We start from the raw sequence: 19,085 nt of genomic DNA, 5'->3' as shown, positions 1-19,085 counted from the left end.
GTAATTTAGTGCACCATGACTATAAACACTATAAATTTAAGCTTCATTTTTCAATAGGTTACATAAATCAATGTTTAAAAGATATAAAAAGATGGAAACTCTCCTACTCTTGATCTTCCTCACCCCCGCCCTTAGTTCCCTTCCTAAGACCAGCAGTGTTACCATTTTCTAATGTACACCTCCAGAGATATTTTACACAAAGAAATGAGCCCATATATTCTTTCTTCCCATTCTTTTGCCTTTTTTGAAAGGAGATCCTCCTATATGGGTACATTAAGAGCATCCTCATTCTTTTTTACGGTTGCGCTTTATGAGATACCAAAATGTACTTTAGTTTCCTATTAATGAACATTTAGGTCATTTTCAGTCCTTATAGTGCTGAATGAAGAGATTTGCAAATAAGCACATGGTCTTTTAAGATCCACAAACAAACAAAAAACCCAAACCCATTGCCATGGAGTCAATCCCAGCTCATAGCAACCCCCATTGGGTTTCCAACTGTAAATCTTTACAGAAGTAGATTACCTCATCTTCCTCCCATAGAGCAGCTGGTGGGTTTGAACTGTTGACTTTCTGGTTAGCAGCCAAATTCCTTGCCCACTGTGCCACCAGAGCTCCTTTTTAAGGTTCCCACTGCTCATTTAATTCATATCTCAGAATTTCTTAACCAGGATCTGAGGACTCCATGGAGGTCAGGGATGCAGGGGGACAAATTCAAGAAGCCTGGAAATTTGGAAGGGGAAAACTTCCATCTTTATTTTCCCCAAACTCTAACTGAAATTTAACATTTTATATGAATGCAGGCAACAAACTCACGGCAGTGTTAGCAGTATCTGTGCCTGTCTCATCCTACGTGATTGAAGGTAAAATATTTCCATTCATTCTCACTTTGACATTAAAGTAGGTAGTTATTGGATTTTTCAATAGATCTGGATTAATAAAGAAACACATATACTATATCACAAATTAGATTTGAATATTTTATGCCTGTATTTCAATATAATTGCTTTTGTTTGTAATCATATACATTTATTTAAAATATTATTTATTTATTTGTATTAAATATTTTTTTATTTATATAAAAATATTATTTTGAGATAAAAAACCTACCAGACTCCAAAAGGAAAATGTTGAGAGTCCTAGCTACACATGTCTGTCTCAGCCACTAGATGGAGGCTGAGACAGGGGCAGCCCCGTTCCTCTTTGTGCCAGTTCACTAACTCTCCCAGAGGTGTGCAGTAAATGTGTTCAATGCCTACTGGGCACCTTGCGTGCCCGGCACTGGGCGAGATGCTAGCGATACAAAGATGCGGAATGTATCTCAAAGGAACCTAGCTTAGAGGTAGTGTTAAGCCTGAGGATGACCAATTAAGGGCGCCCAAAATCCTGACTGTCTTGCTTCCTGGAAATGTTACTTGGGGCCAGGTAACCTCCCTTGGCCCCAGCTTCCACATCAGTAAAATGATCTGCATCATCGGATCAATTTCTATAATTTACATACAGCATTTAGCACACTGCCTGGCATATGTTAAACCAAACTCAATGCCGTGGAGTCAGACCTGGCTCATACTGAGCCCTCCTTGGGTTTCCGAGGCAGTATCACTACGGAAGTAGATTGTCCAACCTTCTTTCCCAGGAGTGGCTTGTGGGTTTGAACCGCCAGCCCTCTGATTAGCAGTCAAATGCCTTAGGCACTACGCCACCAGTCAATAACTCTGTCCATTACCTGCGGTAGCAAGAGAGTCCTATAGCGGAATATGCCAGGAAGCTTCTGGCGGGAAGGTTTGGGGGAGGCGTGAGGCGGCTACCCCCTGCCCTGGACCCCTAAGCAAGCTGGCGCGGCAGTGGCCGGGAGAGGTGCAGGGAATTCCGAACTCCTATACTAGAGGAGCTCTGGTAGCATAGTGGCTAAAGCACTTGACTGCTAACCAGAAAGCTGGTGGTTCAAACCCACCAGCCACTCCTCGGAAGGAAGGTTGGGCAATCCTACTTCCTTAGTGATACTGCCTCGGAAACCCAAGGAGGGGTCGCTATGAGTCAGGGCTGACTCGAAGGCACATAACAACAACAACATACTAGAGTCTCGCCCCCGCGTCTCTGGACTGTCCCGCCTCTGGACTGTCGCCCACCGTCGCCTGCAGTGGTGCGACGCCCAGCGCTGCATCACACGGGTCAGCGGCCGTTGGCCCTCCGTGCCGGCGGGCGGCGCTAGGCCAGACCTGGGTGGGGACGGCGCTTGGGCCAGGCTCCTCTCGGCTGCGGCGCTCGGCCGTACGGCCGTCCGCGGGGCGGGGACGCGGCTGCAGCGGCGGCTCCGTGTCGCCGGAGCCCAAACGCGCAGGCCCGTCCCTACGGCCTGGGGGCGGTGGGGCGGGGGCGCCATGTGGTTCATGTACGTGCTGAGCTGGCTGTCGCTCTTCATCCAGGTGGCCTTCATCACGCTGGCCGTCGGTGAGAGTGCGCGATCCCGGCCCGCGCGGGCTTCTGCCTGGGCTTCGGTGCTCGCCGAGGGTCGTTTCGCGAGGGCGCCGGGGCGACCCCTGCCCTGCCGGCCTTGGTTGCTCCCTCCTCTTGTCCCTCCTGCTCCTGCCGGTCTTACAGACCCCAGCAGCCGGGCCTGTCTGCGGGTCGTACCAGGAGTACCGAGTCCGCCCTAGTAGTGCCCGGGAGAGGCAGATTCTAGTGCTCCTGCCCTCGCCCGCGAGCCGCCAACCGCTGCCGCTGCCACCAGCGCAGACCTGCCGCGCCCAACTTTCCCCCGACCTATGTCGCCACCCTTTACCCTTTGGCCCCTTTCTACTTTGGCTCTTTGCCTTCGACACTTTTGCCTTCTGGCTGGTTCCTACTCCAGATCGCAACTGAAATCTCACCGCCTCCTGGAAGCCCTCCTTAGGAGATTTCAGATTCCAGTAGTGCCCTGTACTTCCTCTAAAGTAGCATTTCTTGCACTGGCATTGTCTGATTCCCCTTCCTACTCATGCTTTCCCTCCTGCATCCCTCACTGCAGCTGATGAGGGAAGGGGCCTCATCTGTCTTGTTTGGCTGTGTTCTCTGTTCCCCCCAAGGCCTGGCCTATACTAAATGCCCAACAGATAATTATGGAGTGAATGAGATTCCGCTTTCTGAGCCAGAGGTTAACATTGTGTTGAGATATCAAATGCAGGCTTCCATTCCCTTTTATGAAATCTTTTGTTAAGTCACTTTTATAATGGTTTACTTCTCTAGACTTGAAGAGCAATGCATGGGTTGTTTGTTCCTCACCTCCAACCTGTGGGGGACCCAGCTGCAGAGAGGGAAATGACCGGGATGGTGGGAGTGGCCCTGGCTAATGTTCTTCCTGCTTGCCCCTTTCCCCTTCCTCCCAGCGGCTGGACTCTATTACTTGGCAGAACTGATTGAAGAATACACAGTGGCCACCAGCAGGATCATAAAATACATGATCTGGGTAAGTGGCAGCTCTTCCCACTCACTTTTTCACTGTGTGTCAAAAGGAGGAAGTGGGGAAAGTATGGAATGGATGTGAGACAGCTATCCCTGCTGTTTTTATTAAGAGAACCACATGCCTGATCTTCATCCCTGGACTGTACCCTGTCTTGTGGGTCTATTCTCAGGACCAGGTTTTCCCTGGCCTCCTTCCCCAAGTGGCATTGCTTCACTGCAGGCCTACTTCTTTGTTCCTTAAGGTAACAGCTGAGTGTACATTCTTGGTTGACACAACCAGGGCTTTACCTTTGCTTGGCTGTCTTCCACTGTCTCTAGCCTCTTGCTCTGTTCACATTTCAAACCTTAAGGATAGTTTTAAGTGCTCATTTATTGCCCTCTTTCTAATCAGATCAAATGACTTGTCCTAAGGGGAGAGCACCTTCCCTGGGCCTGGCCCTGCTCTCCCCAGGCCTCACAGGAGGCTTTGTTTCCTGAGACACTCTTACCTTCCGTTGCTGGCAAAGCCACAGGAGTGACTGCTGGTGGATAGATTTCCACCAGCTGTGAAAGAGGCTTGGGTTGAGGGGGTGGGAGTGGTGCACATTTGGCTAAGTGGAATCTACCCTCACATGGTTTCCTCAGCCTCTTCCACTCTGGTCGTGGCCGGGGGTTGGGAGTTAGTGGTGGAAACAAGACCATAGCACTCAGCTATGGGTTCAGAGGCCCAGCTGGTTGGTGTGATAGAGGAATTAGAACTTCATTCAACCAACTGCCATTTGTCAAGCCCTGACAACTGTAAGTCCTCAGTCTTTTCAGACTACAGGTATGATTTATTACTGAATTGTGTCATCAGTAGATCATGGTCAACATTGTTTTTTAAAAAATGGAATCGAAAAGACTAGAATTGAAATTTGAACTCTGATCATATATATATGAGTATATGTGTTCGGATCACAATGTAAAATGTTACTGTGGGGACTGTCGAAAAATTGTGAGAAATGACATTAAAAGATGCTGCCCTTAGGGAGCTAAGAGTATAGTTGAGGAAGCTAGACTTGTGACTGTGAAACAAACTAGTCCTGCCCAGAGTGAACCAGGGGTGGGTGAGTCCAGGAAGGCTGCCTGGAAAAGGCTTCCTGAACTGTGTGCCTCTGGTGTTTCAGTTCTCCACGGCTGTGCTGATTGGCCTCTATGTCTTTGAGCGCTTCCCCACCTACATGATCGGCGTGGGCCTCTTCACCAATCTCGTCTACTTTGGCCTCCTCCAGACCTTCCCCTTCATCATGCTGACCTCGCCTAACTTCATCCTGTCATGCGGTGAGAGGGAACAGAGGAAGGGAGGCAGCTGAGGTGGTTGGATGTGCCCAGCTCAGCCTTAGGCACTGAAGGGGATACAGAGAAAGAAGGCAAATCACTGAGGTCCTCTAGCAGGCCAGGCTGATTGGGAAGACAGATTTTCACACAAGGAGCCTAGAGCCCACACTGGCTCTAGTGATGAACGTTTGGGTGAAGCCTGTCAGGCAGGGAGGGCTTTCCTGGGGAGATAAGTTTGAAGAGGAGCTTGGGAATGGAGAAGAAGTTGTAGGTTGGCTGAGGCAAGGCCCCAGGCTGCCAAACCCTTTCCTAGCTGGCAGGTGGCCCCCTTTGTAGCGCTGCAGCTCAAAGATGTCATTAAGACAGGTGCCTCTAGGAACTGTGAGCCCCCTTCAGACACTGGTCTTAGAGAGCGCTTTGTTTTCTGTCTGCCCTTCATCCTAAACTAGTGTGAATGCTTCATGGGGGCCCCTTTTCTAGTCTCATTCTCATTGGCTGCAGCTGCCTGGGTGTTGAGAAAAAGACATGCATTTGGAGGACCCTGGCTGCCTTGCCTCATCCCTGCCACCATGTTCTGTCCCTGGGAACTCACTTACCTCTCTGGGCCTTCACTTCTCTATCTGTTCAAAGATGATATTGCGTGCCTGACTAAACTGTTAGGAGATTCAATTGGCTCATTGTAGATGCTTATAGATATTTGTGGAAAAGGTTTTGGAAAGTACTTGATTACCAGGAGCATCATTTCTCCTGTGATTTCACTGATCATCTTGGTCAGGGTATCAGATAGAGTTGAGGTGTTTTAGACCTACTTTACTGCTTCTGTGAGAATCTTACATTAAGGACACAATGTTAAAACTAGAACTAGTTACTTCTCTGAATGCCCTGATGTGATTTTACCAAAAAGTTTAGTTCAGCAGGGGTTTGTGTGGGGAGCCCTTCTGTAGCTCCTAGGGAGGAGGTTCTTCCCTTTACCCCCACCCCACAGAAGGTTCCTTTGGCTTCCTTTTGTTACTCCCCTGTCTGCCCTTCAGATACCTGACAGAATTTTCCTGAAAGATATAGCAGACATCAGATGCCATCTTATCTTCCAGTATCCCATAGCCCTAGAGTGTGGCTAGGCATGGCAGAGGTGTGGTTTTTGCCTTAGAAAAGACAGTAGATGAGAAAAGAGACACGATGGTTGGTGTGAGGTATGTGAAAGATGAGCAGTTTGGGGGTACATATCTTTTCTGGTACCTGCTCTTCACCTCACTGTCGCATCAGGCCATGATACCTATCTCTGAGCAGGCTGTATCCCCAGGCACTCAGCTGCTTTCTGTTTTTCATAGATCCTGCTGCATACAAAGGAGCTGTGGGTCCAAAACGGACCACATCAAACCTGGGTGTCTTACCCTGGGGCAGGATAGGGATGGACGCCTCCCTCTGAATTTTGAAGAACCCTGAGACTATACCCCATACCATTTAATGGCCCTTTTATTCCTGAGGAATGAGCCCCTCTTGATTTGAGGAGGACTTCTCCCTGCTCTCCAGTTTGCAGTGGAATCTCTTGAGGGAGTCTAACCTGCACACCCGTCACTTCCCTCCACCCACGGCCTTGAGGAGCTCTCTTCAGGATTCCTACCCACTAAAAACCACATTAATTCTCAAGATGCTTTGATTATATAACACTGGAGTCTTATTTTTATAAAATTTAGAGAGAGCTTTCTTACCTACAGGAGCTCTGGTGGCATAGTGCCTAAGGCATTTATTTGACTGCTAACCAGAAGACTGGCAGTTCAAAGTCACCAGCCACTCCTTGGAAGGAAGAATGGGCAGTCTACTTCTGTAGAGATACTAACTTGGAAACCCAAGGAGGGGTCTCTATGAGTCGAAATTGACTCATTATTTTGGAAGTGCTGGTAGCGTAGTGCCTAAGGCATTTCACAACCTACTAGAAGTCTGGCAGTTCAAACCCACCAGCCACCCCTCAGAAGGTAGGCTGGGTGGTCTACTTCCATGGAGATACTGCCTCGGAAACCCAAGGAGTGGTCGCTGTTGAGTTGGAATTGACTTGACGACAGTGAGTTTGATTTTTTGAGTTTTTTCTTGGCTACCTTCTAATTTTACTCTTAAACACCTTTTGAAGTAGGCTTGTTGGACAAATGAGAAACTGAGTCCTGGACAGTAGTATACTTCATATCATCCTATGAGTTGGGTGTAAAGTCAGGACCAAGAGACCAAGACTGAGGGCTCCCAACTCCCAGGGGCTTTTGGAAGGTTAAAAGTCCAGCTTTATGTTGTTTCCCAAAACTGACCAACTCTCCATTCCCTCAACAGGGTTAGTGGTGGTGAATCACTACCTCGCATTTCAATTTTTTGCAGAGGAATACTATCCTTTCTCAGAGGTAAGAAGTGTTAGGTAAATGAAACTATTACTAGTGATGGGAGAGTAATGAGAACTTGCATGATTTGCTTTGTAAACTTAGGTATGGTTTAAAACTCTGAGTCTGTTCAGGAATTAGATGCTAAAGAAACAGTACAGATGATTTTAGAAAGCAGTGTGGATGAGGCATAGAAGGGAGCCCTTTGGCTGGAGCAGGAAGGTGTATTCTCCACTGAGTCCTTTAGGTCCCCCTTCCATGGATTCCAGCCTAACATCCTGAGGTCAGGAAAGGACATTGAACAGCCCTGAACCTGCAATGTCCCTGAGTCCTCCCAGTGACCTCCCAAGGTTTCCTCCTCTCTGGATTTCTCCCCACCTTCCTCCAGTTTGGACCATCAGGGAAAGGACAGGATCCCTGCTTTGGGGAGTATGGGTCAGTCATGGCTTTGCCATCAATATACCTCATCTAGTTCAGAGGAATTGCTTGTCCTGGTGACCCAGATTTGAGGATTATGCCCATACTCTGTCATCTTCAGTTTCCACCTTTCCCTTCTGAATTACCTCCGTGCCTGAAGATGTGTTATCCCTGCTTCCTGGGCCCTGGTGTCCCCTTCTGAGGTCAGATGTGGGGCCTTCCATGAACTCTTAACCACCACTCTGAGACATACAGCAACCACACCTGAACCACCCTTGGCACCTCCGGGGGCACCTTCTTCTCAGTCTCTCTCGTTGCCAGGTCCTGGCCTATTTCACTTTCTGTCTGTGGATAATCCCGTTTGCATTCTTTGTGTCACTGTCAGCTGGGGAGAACATCCTGCCCTCCACCATGCAGCCAGGAGGTGAGGAGAGGGTCGCTTGTGTGGGTCCAAGGTTGGGGGTTGCCAGTAAGGCCTCAGTCGGCAGGGGTACTAGAGCCCAGTCCTGTGGTGGAGAGTTATGGGCTTCATGCTGGAGGAACTGTGGTTCACACTCAGACATACACACTCATCTCCCTGCCTGTGTCTCCACAGATGACGTGGTCTCCAATTACTTCACCAAAGGCAAGCGGGGCAAACGCTTAGGGATCCTGGTTGTCTTCTCCTTCATCAAAGAGGCCATTCTACCCAGTCGTCAGAAGATATACTAAACCCCTTGGGGAGGGGATATGGGGGCAAGATCAGGAGGGAGTCAGGCCCCTGGGCCTCTGCACTAGGTTGGGGCTGTGAGCCTGGAAGACATCTTCCCCCAGCCCTGGCCCTCCTCCTCCCCTTGACGCTCCGTGAAGCTTCCATCCCCACCCTCCTCAGGGAGCTCAGTTCAGCCCTGACACTGCTAGAGGCTGTAACATCCAAGGGCACAGGGAAGGTGGCAGAGCCTGCTTAGCCAGGAGGCCATGGTCCACTTGGTTGTGTGGGTGCAGAGTACCCTGTGGCCCTCCCCTCACCCTTACACAGTGGGTCGGGAGGGTTTGGTTCTGCTGGGGCAGGCAGGGCAGGGGTCGTGACGTTGGAGAACAGACAGTGACAAGTTCTCTAGACAGATGGCCATGGGGAGGGGCCATGGTTTGGCACTTCCAAGAGAAGTACTTTTTGTTATTGAACTGTGATTTCTGTCCAAGTGCTGAATCCCGTTTGAATAAAGATTCTAGGTGGCACTGTTTGCCTTAATCCCCAGAAAGTTCATCTACTTTTCTTCCTGATGACCTTTGGCCCTGGACTGAACTGGCTTTTCTGCTCTAGGGACTCTTCCTTTGGTTTTTGGGTCTTGCCCTTCTGAAAGGACTATTCTTGTAGCCCTGGGTGGGAAGCGGGCAGGATGAGGAGCAGAGCCTGGTGAGGGGTGGGGAGTGGAGGCAGCTTTTCTTAAGGCCCTCTCTGCGCTTCCATCTCTTCTTTCTCCAAGGATCCATGGCTGTCAACTGGGGGGTAGGAGAGGGGTTTAGATTTTCAGAACATCTGCAATATCCTATTTATAAGTCTTCCTCTGGGGAAAAGGAGTGATTTCTGGCTGAATTCTCTCTCAGGCTCAAGGAGAAACTGAAAATAAAAATTGGCTTCCAGGCAGCCCAGGCTACAGCCTCCTTTTGAAGAAGTGGGGCTAGTGGGAGAACTGATTTGTCACTCTAGGAGTGCACAGGCCTGGCCCTCTTTTCTGTGTGCTCTTGGCTCCTGGGGAGATGATCTCGGCCTTCTAAGAAGGCTGGCCAGGCCCTGGACACAGACCAGCATTTGTTGACCTTGCACTCCAACTACAGTGCCTTTCAAGTACTCAGTAGTATATATTGGAATGAAGTCCCCATGAGAGCCATTACTGGCCATGTCCTATACCTCAAAGCCAGGCTGGCGAGTGTGGAGATAGACTGCACATATGGAGTACGTTTAAGCCACTGTGCTTAAAAATCTTTACATCATGCCTGAGGTCCTACCATAGCCCTTCATTTCCTTGTCTTTAGCATTTTTTATTCTCTTAAAAATACCAGTCTTCCCCCTTCCCTGGGAGGAGTACCACATGCTGGTCTTCTCAGTGAGAATGAGATTGCCAGGCCCTTTTCTACTATGCAGACATGGACAAGGTAGAGGACACTGGAAGCAAATGTCATCCTCACCAACAGGCCAGCAGTTGGCTGGGCTCTACCCTGTTGTGCACTTTGTCCCTCGCCCAGACGATGTGGCATTGCTCTCTTAGGGAGAGTTGTCCCCTGTACGCATCACTGCAATGTAATCATTAGACAAATGATTACATTTGCCCTTTCTGTACTAAAACCAATGGACCCTTCTCATGTTTTATCTGACATGGCTGATCACCCCCTGCTTCTTGAATCATACTTCCCTGCCCTCTGTGACACCACACTCAGCTGGGTTTCCTCCTACCTCTCTGGCTGCTCCTTTCGGTCTCCTGTGCAGGATTCTCCATTTGCCCAATGCACAGTGGGGCTTCTCAGGGTTCTCTCTTGAGGCAGGGAGCCCATCCATGCTGATAGCTTCAAGGACTCTGCTGAGGAATCGAGAGTTGACCTCCAGCCCCAAGCTCCTTCGTGATCATCTGAACTTCTGGGTGCATAGCTCAAGTTCATGACCCAGATGGCACTTGTTGCTTCCTAATAAACCTGCCTCTTTGTGGCTGTCTTGGCCCTAAGATCACTCAAGAGCCAGACCAGAAACCTGCTTCTTCTTTCTGCCCTCACATCCAATTTCTAAAAACCATGAAGTCTACCTTCTTAACATTTCAGTTGGAGCCACTTCTACTACCATCAACTTTCACCTGGATTTATTGTGACAGCCACCTGTTTCTCTTCCCACAGCGAGATTTGTCTTTCTGAAATGCATAGTTGATCAAGTCACTCCCTTGCTTAAAACCTTCCATGGCTCCCCGCTGCTGTCAGGATAAAGTTCAGACCCCTTAGCATGGCTTGTGAGACTTTTGTATCCTGGTCCCCGCTTGCCTCTCTGGCTTCATCACTTCCTTCTTGTACTCTGGGTACCAGCCTCCTGTATCCAGAGATGCCATTGTGCACTCTGTTTGCCACTTTGATTTCCCTTTCTTCTGCTTAACCTGGATATCTTCTCTGTCAACTTAGATTTCACTTCCTGTGAGCAGCTTTGAATGTTCACTACCCCACCACCACCCCATCAGTGAGATCACCCTGGGCTTACTTGCCTGCTTACTGGTCTGTCTTCCCACTAGACTGTAAGCTCTTTGAGGGCAGGGACTGTCCTTCAGTTTTTGTATTAACAGTGCCTGGCCCACTGCCTGGCACACAGAAAGCACTCAATAAATGTTTGTCTAATGATTACATTGCAGTGATGTGTACAGGGGACAACAGGGGATCCACGATTGCTTCCTAGAGGAAGTATAAATGCTTTCAGAGTCTCAAACTGATGCTGTGCCTCCCTCAACTGCAGAAACCTCAGTGGTGGCTGAGAATAAGGGATGGGTGCTCATAGTAGCATGGAGGTCCATGCCAGGCAGACAGATTAACAGATCTTCCCCCATTTTGGACCTAGAGATGAAGAGTAAGACGTGGAACATGAAGCAGGAAGGAGGACTTAGTCTGACAAGAAGCAGAATTTCCCAGTGGTTCAGAGGGAAAGCCTTGTTCTGGTGGGTGGTAGGGCTAGGGGAGGGGGGCAATGGGGACTACAAAGTCACTTTTAAAATGCTAGGGCCCCAGAAAGTGACTGACCCCACTCTGAGCCCTGGGACTCTTTCCTAAGCTGTATCCCCCGGGGGGCCCAAGAAATTTCTCTGTGGAGAGAAGGAAGGCCTGGGATTAGCTTATTGAGGGCAGGGGGACTCTTATCCTTGAGCTTGGGAGTGAAGAGCCAAGAGTGCATACTACCTCCCCCTTCCTTCCTGTGTGCAACAAGGAATTGACACAGCCAGCCTTCACTGGGCTGCCTCAGGGCCAGAGACTACCAAAATAGCTTTATGGGGAGTCTTTGGGGGAGGGCAGGACAGGGAGTCCTTGATGAACGCGCAGGGCTGTCAGGAAGGTTTCATCAAATGTCTCACGCAGGTTCATGGCCAGAGTGTCTGTGCAAAAGGTGTTATTGCCCAGTCTCCGCTTCTGGGGCACATCCTTTATGCTGTTGGGATAGAAGCCCTCTGGCACCTTCATCCTGTAAGGCTTCTGTGAGGGGTAGAGCTCCCGGACCACCACTTCAAAAGGCAGCTGGGGCACGGGCACCACCAGGTGGCCGGTGACTGTGTGCAGCCGTGCACCTCCGTGCCTATCGGGGCTCACTTTCACGAAGTTACTTAAGTCATGCTCCTGGGTGGGGTCTGGCTGCACGCCCAGGCGGATGCCCTGTGGGTAGCTGATCTGGGTGATGGGGCATCTGGCAGGGTTGTTGTTTTGGTCCCACACCTTGGGCCGCCTGACTACAGGTGGCCTGCACAGGAAAGGTGCTGGTGCTGCCACAGGCTGCAGTGTTGGCTGTGACAAGTATCGCAGGTTCACCTCCAGGAAAGCCTTCTTAGAAGGCTGTGACCCGGGGCTCTCGGGGATCTTTGTGAGGTCAGTGGCTGAGTGCAAGACATCAGACTCCTGCTTGGTATTGTGGGCCAACAATAGCTTGCAGTGGAGCCAGTTCTTGAAATTGGCTTCATTTAGGGATTTATGCTCTTTCTGCAACAACAGAGGACACAAGATCATCAGGAAGGGCTGTTCCCTCTCTGCTTCTGTGCAAGAAGGGCCTGTGGCTATAGCTGCTGAAATCTTCCAGTCTGACTGAGGAGATATAGTCCTCGCCCCAGAGGAGGTTGGTGGGAGAAACACATGCCTTATGGGAACACTTGTTTTGATAGGGAGACAACTTTTGCCCTAAATGAGCACCTTGGTTGATAGAGGAGACAGAGATTTTCCCATAGGGGAGATACAACCTCCTGCAGGTAAGGCTTCCAACTTCAGGGTAGAGGAAAAGCAGTCTCTGCCCTCAGGAACACCTCTAGTCTGATGGGGGAGATGACCCCCTATCACCACCAAAGGAACCCCCCATCTGATAGTGGAGATATGTCTTGCCCGAGCAGAGTCTTTGAGGAAAAAAAGGCAAACGAGAAGTGCAAACTGCATCTCTGACTCTGGAAGAATGCCGACAAGTTTGGAATGCCTGCAACTGGATGGAGCGAATCTGCTCAGGCTTCTTGGAAGTGGTGGTCCTTGAGAAGTCAGTAGGGGAGGATATACATGGCAGGCTCTGTGGGCTGGGCTGTGATGACTCAGTCTAGCTCTCTGTCTGACCTTGCCTCCACTGGAGTTGGACTTTCGGCCTATTGTCACAGAACCTCCCCCACTCCAACCTGTTTTCTTTGTCTCTAGCCTCTGTTGCTAAGGTGGTTTGGAGATTGACCCAGCTCCAGGAGGAGGCTCTGATTATGTTAAGCCAATCATAGTAATTCCCTCAGCCTTGCCTCAGATCTAAGTCAATCAGCATGACTTTCCCTTAGCTCTAGGGAAATGAAGATGAGAGACAATCTACAAGGGCCTCCCCTACTAGTTTGCAAGCTCCTTGAATGTGGAAACCACATCTTGTTCATCTTTGGAGCCTTAGGGTTTAGGTGCCTAGAACAAAGTACTCATGCTCAGTATCTTTTGGAAGGAAGGATGGATCTTTTTTTTTAACCAGCACATAAGTCCCAATAAAGGCGGGGCCTAGGTCTCAGGTTCTCCTTGTCCAGTGGGAGGTCGTGCACTAAGGGGAGCTCCATGGGGTCACCATGAGTTGGGATCTTATCGACAACTGGTACTGGTACCTTAAGCTGTACAGTATTTCCTTTTTTTAACAAGGACAGGACTTGACCTAAAAGAGGTTAAAATGGTGGAATTTCAGTCAGAGTATAGGGAAGTGAGGAGTCCTTCTGGGTGGGAATGCTTCTAGCCATTCTTCTAACCATACAGTGTGGGTCACTGCCTCCTCTGCTCACATGCTTGGATAGCATCTGATACCTAGCACCCCTGCCCAGCCTACCCCTTACGTGATACTCAGTTAGGTAATGCTGCTCCAAGACGACCAGCCTGTCCTTGAGCCTCTTCAGATTCCCCATCTCATGGGCAAAGTCCTTCTTGTCCCGTTTCCACATGGCATCCTTCAAGAACCTGGTGCCAAGATAGGGATGTGTCATCCCACAGTGACTGAACTTCATTCTGGGTTGGGAAAACAGCCAACTGCTGAGTGCCTAGATGGGGGTGGGAGAGAGCTGACAGAAGAGATGAGCAAGATGACTCAACCTCACTTCCCAGGGCCCTCTGGCTAACTACTTCCTTTGAGGTGAGAGAGGAAAGTGTTTGATGGCCTTATCACCACCCTTCTTTTGAGGAACCAGGGGCCCTGGGCAGCAAAGGAGGGAGTGCTAAACTCATTGGGGTGAGGCCCTATGGAATAACACACTGGGCAGGGCGCCACTTTAGCAGACTTACTCCACAGCCCATAGAAGACAAGCTATCTGGTTTCCTAGACTCTTAAATCTTAGCCTTGGTGAGGGCCTTACGAAAAGGACTTGGACAGATGGAAGGGGGTAGCTGGCTGTGGGTGGTTCTTACACCCTCACCGAGCACAGGTACGGTGGTTCCATATTTTGCAGAAGTCGATGGGTTTGCAGCCCATAGCATCTTGGGCATGGACATTGGCACCATTCTCTACCAGAACCTTCAAACAGCTCAGTAGGCCCTCCCGGGCTGCTATGTGCAGGGGCGTATAGCCATTTTGTGTTTGACTGTAGTGGGGAAAGAAAGCAGAAAGAGAAGACAGAAAGCATCTACCCATCAGATATGTGGCCAACCGATTTCCAGGGCCTGCTCTGCCACTAGCCCATTGAGTGACCCGGACCACATTCCTTCTCTTGTTTGTATTTCTATTTCCTCTGCTATAGAAGAGATTAGAGTAAAGCAACAGTAAAAGTCTGATGACAAGAGGTTATATGAGGTTCATGACAGTTAAGAACTGCTAGAAGGAGAGCTGGCTGGGAATACTTGTCTTATCCACTTTTAAACCAATCACTGACTTGCCATGATCACAGGCCTGCAGAGTCTCTTCCTCCCTCTCTTCCCTTGACCTTGCCCCACTCCTTCCTAACACGTGGGCCCTATGCATGGTATTCCCTTTGCCTGGAACACTTTTAAGAGCTCTGGTGGCGTAGTGCCTAAGGCATTTGACTGCTAACCAGAAGGCTGGTGGTTCAAACCCACCAGCCACTCCTCAGAAGGAAGGTTGGGCAATCTACTTCTCTGGTGATACCACCTCAGAAACCCAAGCAGGGGTTGCTATGAATCAGATCCGACTTGATGGCAGTGAGGTTTTTTTTTTTTTTTTTTTTCCCTTGGAACACTTTTCCCTGGCTCGTTGCATGGCTGGCTTAGTCTCAGTCTTCAAATCCCATCTTAAATGTCCCCTTCTTAGAGGTGACCAAACCAAAAAACAAACCCACTGCCATTGAGTCTATTTCCACTCATAGGGACCCTCTCATTGGATTTCCAAGGTGGTAAATCTTTACAGAAGTAGATTGCCCTATCTTCTTTCACAGACTGGCTAGTGGGTTTGAACCACCAACCTTCTAGTTAGCACTCAAATACCTTAGGTAATGTGCCACCCAAGCTCCTTTTTCTTAGAGGTGACAGCTGCTTCCAAATTAGAACTTCTGCCCTATCACCCTGTTTATTCCCTTCATAGCCACTTACTTAAAAAAAAAAAAAAAAAATACCATCTGCTGTTATTTTATTCATTTATTAGTTTGGTAATTTGCTGTGTGCTCCAACTCTGGCATGGTGCTTAGCATACAATTCATGCTCAATAAATATTTTGAATGACTACAGTCTCTTATATGCCATGCACTTTCCATGCATTCCTCAGTCATCACAATAGTCCCATGTGATAAGTACTCAACATTTCAGTTGAATACACTGATTCAGTGGTTCCCAAGCTTGGCTGCAAATTAGAAACACCTGGAGATCCTTTAAGACACCCCTCCCCCCAAAAAAAGAGATACAAAAGATATTACAACCTCTGGGTTGAAACACATGCTTTTGTGTTTTCAAAGCTCCCTAGTTGATCCCAATGAACAGGTAAGTTTGGCAACCACAATAATGAGGCTTAGAGGTAAAGTGATTTGCCCGAGGTCCTGGTGTTTGCTGCTGTTGTTGTTATGTGCTGTCAAGTTGGACCCGATTCATAGGGGCCCCTCCTTGGGTTTCCAAGGTGGTATCACTACGAAAGTAGATTGCCCAACCTTCTGTTCGAGGAATGGCTGGTGGGTTTGAACTGTCAGCCTTCTGGTTAGCAGTCAAGTGCCTTAGGCACTATGCTACCAGAGCTCCAAGTAGCAAAGCTGGGATGTGAACTAGGACTGTCTTTTTCCAAAGCCCAATCTCTTAGCTACTATGCCATATGGGTGCACTGACTGATTCATGTGGGACCCAATCTTTGTCACCTCCAACAGCCCTTCTGCCTGTCCTGCATAGGCCTGCCTGCCTGCCTGCCTGGAAGAGGGGTTCTTACCATCCAACCTATAGGCCACCCTCTTGATGCCAGTTGGACTCACGCATTGATAGTTGCCTTTTTCCTGAGCAGATAGTGAATGCAGGGGAGGACCATGGTCTTGTTGTCCCTGTGGATAACTAGGTGCAAGGGGGTCTGGCCATTGTTGGTGGGTTGGTTCACAGGAAACTTGTACTCATCCACCAAGATCTGTAGGCATGCAAGCTTGCCTCGCTGGGCTGCAAAGTGGATGGCGGTGAAGCCCTGTGGGGACCAGAAGAGGGCAGGTGGAGGTTGAGCAGAAATTGAGAGTCCACAGCCTAGCTTATATAGCAACTCCTTGGGGTTGTCCCAGTGCCCTTGGAAATTGCTTATTACCCTCCCCAACTCTAGGTGTGTGTTCATCAGCTCACCTACCTGCTCACTCAAAGTGGCCCTTCCCTGGCCATAAGGTGAAATTAGGATGATCTATACAGAAAAGGGGAGCTCTGGTAGCATAGTGGCTAAGACACTTGCCTGCTAACCAGACGGCTGGTGGTTCAAACCCACCAGCCACTCCTCGGAAGGAAGGTTGGGCAATCCTACTTCCGTAGTGATACTGCCTCGGAAACCCAAGGAGGAGTCGCTATGAGTCGGGGCCGACTCGACGGCACATAACAACAATAACAACAACATACAGAAAAGGGCATGTCTGGATGCTCTATAGTTGCATCTTCAGGACACCCTTATATGAGGAGCTCTTTGAAGGGTGGGTGGGATCTTGGTTCTTGCCGGCAGTCTCCAAAGCATTGCTTACCTTACTGTCTGCCGGAATTTCCCCAATGCTCCGATTCCGACAGAACCGCAACCACTCTACGTTGCCCACTGCAGCAGCGAATAACTCACAGTAGTTCCCAATTGCCCTCTGGTCGGACTCCTCACCCAGGCTACAGTGGACACGGGACAGAGGATGAGCAAGGAAAGGGCTGCCGTGTCGAGGGGTGGTGCCCTGAGATGCCTGCCCCTTTGGGGAGGCTAGGGCTGGCACTCCAGAGGGACACCCACGTGGAAGTGGGCAGTTGCTTGTGTCTCGAGGTATTTATGGAGGTGAGGCCGGGCCTGGCTAGACTGGAAGGCCATGAGGAAGCGGCTCACCAGGGTCTGGCCGAGGCGTGCTCCCCGACTTCTCGCTCCCCAGCATCACTCCCGGCCCACCCAGGCCTTGCCCCTCCAGGAACACAGAGTGATGCTGAGTGGGTATCCCACGCCCCTGCCTGTGCATCGGCAGCCAGGCCACCTTTCCCCCCGGTCCCACCTGGACTGCCTGGAGTACAAGTCACCCCAGGTGACCTTCGAGGGCGCTTTCTCCATCCGCTTCATGGACACATGGAATTGGCCGAAACTGGGCTCCACGCCCCCCACTTACTCCCGAGTCAAGAGCTGTGGATGCCCCACCAGTCCCGGCAGAGTTGTCAGGAGGCTGGGTCGTCAGACGGCTGTAACTCCGCGCCACGGGGGCGGGCGGTGCCCGTCTCCCCACCTCCCGGGACCCCCAGGCTGTTCCTCAGCTACTGTCCGACCTGCGCTACCTGCGTGGTGTCAGCGAAGAGCCCCTCCCTCGCGCGAGGGCAGCAGAGCCCACACGCCTCCTGCACCGTCACCCGCCTGCCTCTCCCAATCCTCAGCTTGGCTCTGTGGAGGCGCCCCTCAGGGCAGTTTCTCCCGATCCAACTTCCCCACCACAACTTTTCTGTCCCGCTGATCTTAGAAACTCAGGAGTCAAACGCACAAACAACAACAAAAGACATTTATCTTTTGTTTCTGATTACAAAAATAATAGATGCCGATTGTGGAAAACAGAAAACTACCATGAGGAAATTAAAAAATCACAATCCCACCACCCACAGAAGTCAAGACTATTGGGATATATATATGCATATCATAGATATATTTTGGTTCCTCTTCATTTAGCACAAGGTGAACTCGCACTCAGCGTTCAGTATCACATACTGAAACGCTCAGTTTCACACACTATAAACATAACGTTTATGACGCAACAATAGCCCACCCATCATAATAGATGTGCTGCAATTCTGGTAGCGTAGTGCTTAAGGCATTTGACTGCTAACCATAAGTCTGGCGATTCAAACCCACCAGCCCCTCCTCGGAAGGCAGGTTGGGCAATCTAGTTCCATAGTGATACCTCCTCGGAAACCCAGGAGGGGTCGCTATGAATCAGATCCGACTCGACTGCAATGCGTTGAGTTTGTTGCGTTACTAAAAGCATGGCTCATGTCTGTTTTTTTCTTAGGATGTACTCCTGGAAGTAGAACTACCAAGTGAAAGGGCATGAACATTTTTTAGCTGTTGAGAAAACAAAAACTACCCGCTGCCCTCCAGTCGATTCCAACTCATACCAACCCTATAGAGCAGAGTAGAACTGCCCCATAAGGTTTCCAAGGCTGTAAATCTTCCGGAGGCAGACTGCCTCATCTTTCTCCTGCAGAGAGGCTGCTGAGTTGAAACTGCCAACCTTTGGTTAGAACTGAGCGCTTTAACCACTGCACCATCAGGGCTCTCTAGCTGTTGATACATGTTTCCAAAGCGCCCTCCAAGGAAGGTCTGATACTCGTCCATACTTCCACTTGCAGTGAAAGGCTCACTGACAGTGGGCAAATTACTGGGCCGATGTGTCTTGGTTTCTACATCAGTCAAATTGGGATCACACAGTACCTGCTTCATAAAGAGTGCAGCAGTATAAGCAGTGACAATGGTGCTAGGGGACTAAGTGCTATGAATTTGTTGTTATTAAAAGCAGAACTCTTCAAACCATCCTTAGCATTTGGATATTGTGATTTAAAATCAGTGCTTATTGGTGTGGTTGTGAAAGTTGTGTTCTATTTTTATTAAACTCTTTGTTTACTAGCAAGAGTTAAGCATTAATTTTTATTATTAAAAATTAGTAAAATAAAATTTTATTTATAATATTTATTTTAATTAATTCATCTGTGAGCTGTTTATTCACATTGTTCTTTCAGGGTCTTGATGTATTTTTTATA

At 49.4% G+C, this 19,085-nt stretch overlaps 2 protein-coding genes across 2 annotated transcripts; one reads left to right on the top strand and one right to left on the bottom strand.

Annotated features, from left to right (window-relative positions):
* Positions 1-2,381: 2,381 nt before the first annotated feature.
* On the top strand, positions 2,382-8,225 carry TEX261 (testis expressed 261). Its single transcript, XM_007940112.2, has 6 exons — positions 2,382-2,451; positions 3,366-3,445; positions 4,587-4,740; positions 7,054-7,121; positions 7,836-7,938; positions 8,110-8,225. Exons 1-6 carry the CDS (start codon positions 2,382-2,384, stop codon positions 8,223-8,225), a joined length of 591 nt encoding a protein of 196 aa, XP_007938303.1.
* A 3,279-nt stretch (positions 8,226-11,504) lies between these two features.
* On the bottom strand, positions 11,505-17,406 carry ANKRD53 (ankyrin repeat domain 53). The gene is made up of 6 exons (XM_007940147.1): positions 17,342-17,406; positions 16,844-16,973; positions 16,112-16,311; positions 14,126-14,290; positions 13,553-13,673; positions 11,505-12,206 (listed from the first exon to the last, which is right to left on the bottom strand). The coding sequence occupies exons 1-6, from the start codon at positions 17,404-17,406 to the stop codon at positions 11,505-11,507; spliced, it is 1,383 nt and encodes a 460-aa protein (XP_007938338.1).
* Between the last annotated feature and the right edge of the window lie 1,679 nt (positions 17,407-19,085).

This window comes from Orycteropus afer, unplaced genomic scaffold (assembly GCF_000298275.1).
Source record: "Orycteropus afer afer isolate SDZICR_OR568_19922 unplaced genomic scaffold, OryAfe1.0 scaffold00065, whole genome shotgun sequence".
Classification (NCBI taxonomy): Eukaryota; Metazoa; Chordata; class Mammalia; order Tubulidentata; family Orycteropodidae; genus Orycteropus; species Orycteropus afer.
Note: the sequence above shows the minus strand (reverse complement) of the source record. Positions and strands in the feature narration are given on the sequence as shown.

Excerpts from the sequence above, each read along its gene's own strand:
- TEX261 (XM_007940112.2), top strand. The coding sequence starts at position 2,382 with ATGTGGTTCATGTACGTGCTGAGCTGGCTGTCGCTCTTCATCCAGGTG. Across the intron at positions 2,452-3,365 it reads CTTCATCACGCTGGCCGTCG|CGGCTGGACTCTATTACTTG; the intron begins GTGAGAGTGCGC and ends CCTTCCTCCCAG. Across the intron at positions 7,122-7,835 it reads AATACTATCCTTTCTCAGAG|GTCCTGGCCTATTTCACTTT; the intron begins GTAAGAAGTGTT and ends TCTCGTTGCCAG.
- ANKRD53 (XM_007940147.1), bottom strand. The coding sequence starts at position 17,406 with ATGAAGCGGATGGAGAAAGCGCCCTCGAAGGTCACCTGGGGTGACTTG. Across the intron at positions 16,974-17,341 it reads TTGTACTCCAGGCAGTCCAG|CCTGGGTGAGGAGTCCGACC; the intron begins GTGGGACCGGGG and ends TGTCCACTGTAG. Across the intron at positions 16,312-16,843 it reads AAATTCCGGCAGACAGTAAG|GGCTTCACCGCCATCCACTT; the intron begins GTAAGCAATGCT and ends TGGTCCCCACAG.